Raw genomic sequence first — 6,000 nt, forward strand, 5'->3', positions numbered from 1 at the left:
CTGCTCTGCTGCAGCAGCTGCTGCCTCCTGCTGGGGACAGGGGACTGCAGACCCGGGTCCCTGACCCCATAGCCCTGGCAGGTGGAGGCCCCCTCTGGGAGGGTTGGGGTGGGAGCAGGAAGCTGTGGGTGGGGGGCGAGGGGCACCAGCAGGGCCAGGGAACTGTTGAGGTGGGGAGTGAGGGGCCTTTCATTTTAATCTCAGATCTTGAGGGTTTTATCAGAGAATTTGCAATTTTTTTATCAGAGAATTTATGAGTTTTTTAATCAGGGAAAACCAGGATCCCTGATGATCCAGATCTTAGCAGGTTTAAAATTGCTATAATAAAATCTCTATTCAAACCTGTTGTGCAGGCGTCAGCAATGTTTTTGGTCAGGGTGCCAAAAACACCCACAACCTCGACTTCTAAAATGTTGGAGTGCCAGGGACAGATGGCATTTGAGCCACGACAAAGCCAGCCCTTGGGGGCTGCCTACCAACCTGCTGTAGTAGTTGGAGAGCAGGAAGAATCTCTCGGGGCCGGGGACAAGAAAGAGTTAAGGATGGCTGAGTGGATTTCTATACTTGTTTTCTCTTTATTCATTGCAGAGGAACATACACTTTGAATGTGCTGTTTTCCTAATGCTTTTGCTTTTCAGAAAAACTACAGACTTCTCAGCTGCTTTTTCACTTAAATAATTAATCAGTGTTTACAACCTATGACAGCCTAATGACATTTTTTGCCAGGAAATAACAATAAAAAAGAGACTCTCCTACCTTGAGCCCTTCCTTCGGTTCAACACTTAACACTAAGCCTCTAGCCCTAAATTTTACTTCTGCCTGGAAGTGGCTGTATGAATTGCTCTATATACCTATTCCTCCAAAGTTGCAATCTTCATTTACTCCATGAGTCCACATTTAGCTATTGTAAGAGGCAGCTAAGAACAAGTCAATGATATACAGGAATGTATCAATTTGACCAAGATGATGTTACTGCATTCAGACACTTTTTGTGTATAAGTCTAAAAACTGCTCATAATTGTACTGAACTATTTTTAAAAAGCAAATTTATACAAATTTACTTGGAAGACTTCAGACTGGAGACAGACATCTGACAGTGGGGTTTTTTTGATGTTCAAAATTTGCTATAAAAACATTTAACATATTTCTAATAAAGCATAATTATAAAACTTCACTGTTAAATACATACCTGCTGGTCCACTAAAGTCTTGTTTGAGATACACAAGACAAGGATACGTTACTAAGCCATATTTGAAGCTTTGGTTGGTTTTAGGTTCACCCAATGGTATTTCAAAATCTATAGGAGCTTGTATTTTGTTCACACAGAAGGGAATGTGTACATATATTTGTTTGCTTTCCTGGTATTCTTGCTTTTAATTTTTGAAATATAAAATACAGATAAAAAAGACATATTGTTATTGCTTTTTTATTGGTAGATTAACTTTACATTTTTATGAGTGCAAATTCAGTAAGTATGGTATATGACTATCTGTGTATGAAAAAAGTTGATGGAGTGTATTGTAGCGTATTAATTAATATTGCTGATGTGATTAAGAGGCTGACTTGGTTTGGGAGAACCAGGCTCAGCAATGGAGACTGAACTTTCACTCTCCTTCAGATACCAATTTCCTGATCTGTTGTCAACACAATTTTTGTGATCCTCAGGTCAGGGACGAAGGATCAACTCCCAGAATATTATAATAGATCCCAATAATAATTCATTTTCCTGTCTGTGTTCTCCCCTAGCCTGGTAGGCAGTAATAGCCCCTGCAGTTCTAGTAGAGTAATAAGTTAATAATAATCTGGAGATTGATAGTGAAGATAGAAAAAACTGTACTATTAAACTATCTTGGCTGTGAGAGGAATATGAAGGCCTAATATAAATTTATTTTCAAGGGAGTATTTGATTTTATTCTTGCAGCTGTAAATAAAATGAATGAGTAATTAACAAAACTGGTTAGTAGCAGTAATGTAACATATTCAATGAATGTTGTATCTAAACATTATAAATAATAACACATGGTATGCTTTTTTCCTGATTATAGGAGTCACAACAGGGATCAACAGGACCCAGCAATACAAGTAAGAATTGCCTTTTTTTTTACAGCTGGATTTGGTGAATGCGTTGACTTTTAAATTCTTGGGGACAGTAAAGCAGAGGGGGGAAAATTACAAAAAAATTGGAAATATGAAATAAATTGTCCCAGTACAGGAGTCAAGGCACTGGGGTATCCAAAAGTGGAGATAACTGGATTCTGGAATAATGTAGGAAGTCTCATGTCCTTTGGGCTGGAAAGAACAGGATTAATCTGTTTCATCATGTCCAGTTCTACTCAGTGTGAAAGAAGTGTCAAAGGGAAAATGTTTGTTTTTCTAAAATAACAGAAAGCTAACAGAATGCCCAATGGACACACAAAGACACAAGCACAACTTCAGCCTCCAAATTGTGTAAAGTTCCCAAGAGGTAGCATTATTATTATTATTATTATTATTATTATTATTACAAGGATTACAATAATGATGATGATGATGATGATGATGATTTTATTTAGATGCAGTGGCACTATGAATGTATATGGCCATATAGATGAACTGTAGATTAATTTTGTGAAACAAATCAATAGCACCTCTTTAAAGGATCAATGAATTTGGACCTTCCTTAGTATGGCATTGTGGCAATGGTGATGTACGTAGTTTGCTAGGCCCATTTTTTGGTTTTTCTTCATATGAAAATGCACAGAGCATCATGAAAAATCACAGTACTTTAATTTCATTTTGTAGCAGGTAAAACACTTAGCAGCTGTACTGAAAATAAAGATGTAATTGCTCTGCAAAACAAAGGATTAATTCACCTCTCTGACTACCCTGATTAGTATTAATGTTGTTCACATATTAAAAATACATGACCCTATCTTGTCCATAACATAAAATCTTGCTAACCAGAGGAGCTATTCTGTTAGATTCATGACCTGTCAGCTAGCATGGAACACTGTTTGCAGATTACAAAGCTGTGTTTGAAGATGAAAAACGCTCTGAACCAGTCGACTTGGCTTTGAAACTGACTGGTCACCCACTGGGCAAGGGGAAAAGATATCCAGAGGGAAAATGCTGGGAAACTTCAGGCTATTAATACTGTACAGCACTTTGCTAAGAAAAGGTCAGCATGTAGAAGGCAATGTTGTGAAGAAGCAAGCAGTGGTGCTACTTAATTGCCACCATTGGTTTGATATTGCTATGAGCATCAGCACTAAGGAAGTAATAAAAAGGCAAAGGGGATGAGGTTCTGTCAGAAAATAATGAATACAGTAATGACAGAAGATAGCACTAAAGAGCCGTAATAAATAAAGCTATGCAAACACTCAAGGAATACTGAGCATAATAAACATAAGACCCAAGCTTGAGTGGTTTGTGATTACATCAGAAGGCCATAATGTTTGCCTAACTTTGGTCATCCTTTCCCTTTGTTTAATTTTAAATATTTCTAGGTCTCTACATAATTTTAATAGTAAAGAAAAGAAAAAGAGAATTCATGCAGAGATCTGCAGCAAGCTTGGAAAGAATAAGATATGCATACTGCCAAACCTTTGCCCACAACTTGCATTAAACCTGAAAATTTGCCCTGAGCCTTGGGGAAATGCTAACAAATGGCTTCTGTTGTGGGAAGTGTCAGAATGACGATTACATGGCTTGACCTCTCTGTAACTTTTTGGAGTTCTAGTTAGCTGATACCCTCCCAAGTTTAATTTGGGAGTAGCTCTGAGCCTTGACTTTATCCCAGGGGTGGGCAAAATATAGCCCACAGGCCAGATCTAGCCTACCAAGGCTTTTTAACTGGCCCACAGTGGGTCCTTCAGTCCCTCCAGCCCAGATACAGGGGGCATCCTGGGATGTGGTGTTTGAGACCAGTCCTGCCACCCTGGAGCACATAGTGGGGCAGGGACAGTGTGACTCCTGGACTTGCTTCCTGGCAGCCCCTGCAGTGGCGGCTCCTTCCAGCTCCCACTGCCAGTCTCTCCTGCTGCTGCCAGACTCAACCCCACTGCTCAGGCACCCCAGCCCTCTGCCCTGCATGCACCACTGGGGGCACCAGACAGAGCGGGCAGGCAGGGTCTCCATGGAGACCAGCTGGGACCCTTGCGGGCAGAGCACACTTAGCCAGACAGATGAGATGGGGCCGCAGGCAGGTGGGGAATGGCGTCTTGGAGCAAGACAGGCAGATGAGGCTGGGACCAGGATTGCATGGTGGTGACAGCATGGGCCCAGCAGTACCTTCTCCACTAGAATCTCAGAGCACTTTATGAAACCTAACACATTTAGTTTCATTGCAATTATGAAATAAATATAATCCCTATTATATCAAGAAGGAAAAGAAACCTAAGCAATGTCAGAGATTTGCCCAAATTTTAACAGAAAATATATGGCTGATCTGAAAGAATTTGGATTCTGCTTCACCTACAAGATTATCCAAAATGGAGATCTCCTGGGAGATAGAAGCCTAAAATTGCACTTCTCTATTCAGGACTATTCAGGACACAATGCGATAATCTCTAATCCCCATAGAAAATGTGGATTTGAATTGGGTCTTGCACAGTCCTTTGCATCCAAGCCCTGCACACTTAGAATATTTAAAGGGTAGTTCAGTGGAAAGCAGCAGAAACCAACACACACACACACACACACACACACACAGAGAGAGAGAGAGAGAGAGAGAGAGAGAGAGAGAGAGAGAGAGAGAGAGAGAGAGACTCCAGATCAGTCAAGGAGGGTAGGAGGACACAAGACCAACAGTAGGTCTGCAAAAGAAGCCTTTTTTGGCCAACTCCAATGAACTGAGGTTAAAAAGGAAAGTGTTTCATAATTTTCTGAAGCTGGAGAGGCTCAACAGGTTGTCCAGTGATCTGACCCCACAGTAATACCTGTAACAAATAACAGGCCAAGACCTGTGTGTATGTGTTCTTGGAAAAATTGGAAAAGAATCTCAGTCTGGATAAAAGTGTTTTGAGAAAGGTCAGGCAGGTCAGAGAAGTAACATTCTTTTACTGTATTTCCCCAAACTGAATCCGTAATCCATATCTTTGATTTTTATGCAACTTTAGTCTACTTTTTTCTCAAATGTCTATGGCTATAGACATATAGACTATATGTCTATAGCCATACACATTCTCTAGTCTGTATGCAGAGTAATTCTCTAGTCTATATGCAGAGTAACTAATTAATATCATGTTTGGCTAAATTCAATCACAACTAGAGAATCTATTCTTTTTACTTGTTGCCACAACAAGAAACACTACTAAGAGTAGATCAAAAGAAAAACTGGATTTTCCAGTTAGTATGCACCCTGTTTCCAAGCCACTCAAGACCCTTCCCTCACTCCATCATATTTGCATAGAAATGAATCAGCAGTCACTGGACTACTGCTATTTTACCAGGAAAATTATTGGGTACAAATGAAAAAATCTTTAATAAAAACAAGTAGTTATGGCTGGCTGCTTCTTCTGACACCTACACAATCAAATGGGTCACCAACTGACTGGAGGGCCACACCCAGAGAGTGGTGGTGGATGGGTCATTTTCGACCTGGAGGGATGTGGGCACTGGGGTTCCGCAGGGCTCGGTCCTCGGGCCTGCACTGTTCAACATCTTCATCAACGATTTGGACGAGGGGGTAAAAAGCACCCTGTTCAAATTTGCTGATGACACTAAGATGTGGGGGGATGTGGGCATGCTAGAAGGAAGGAATAGGCTACAATCAGACCTAGACAGGTTACAGGGGTGGGCGGATGAGAATAGGATGGGATTCAACACCGACAAGTGCAAGGTGATGCACCTGGGGAGGAAGAACCAGCAGCAGACCTACAGGCTGGGGAACTCCCTTCTCATCAGTGCAGAGGCAGAAAAGGATCTTGGAGTCATCATTGATGCCAAGATGAACATGGGCCAGCAGTGTGGGGATGCAGTCAGGAAGGCCAACCGCAGCTTGTCATGCATCCACAGATGCAT

The 6,000-nt window shown here is 41.1% G+C and overlaps 1 protein-coding gene across 1 annotated transcript in view; it reads left to right on the top strand.

The window, feature by feature from the left end:
• Positions 1-6,000, top strand: part of AFF3 (AF4/FMR2 family member 3) — a 691,724-nt gene that overhangs the window by 400,834 nt on the left and 284,890 nt on the right. Inside the window, exon 6 of the mRNA XM_019523849.1 lies at positions 2,046-2,082. Within this exon, the coding sequence (XP_019379394.1) occupies positions 2,046-2,082 (37 nt within the window). The remainder of the gene's footprint in view (positions 1-2,045; positions 2,083-6,000) is intronic.

The sequence above is a fragment of the Gavialis gangeticus genome, unplaced genomic scaffold, assembly GCF_001723915.1.
Source record: "Gavialis gangeticus isolate Ggan-Ray unplaced genomic scaffold, GavGan_comp1, whole genome shotgun sequence".
NCBI classification, from domain to species: Eukaryota; Metazoa; Chordata; order Crocodylia; family Gavialidae; genus Gavialis; species Gavialis gangeticus.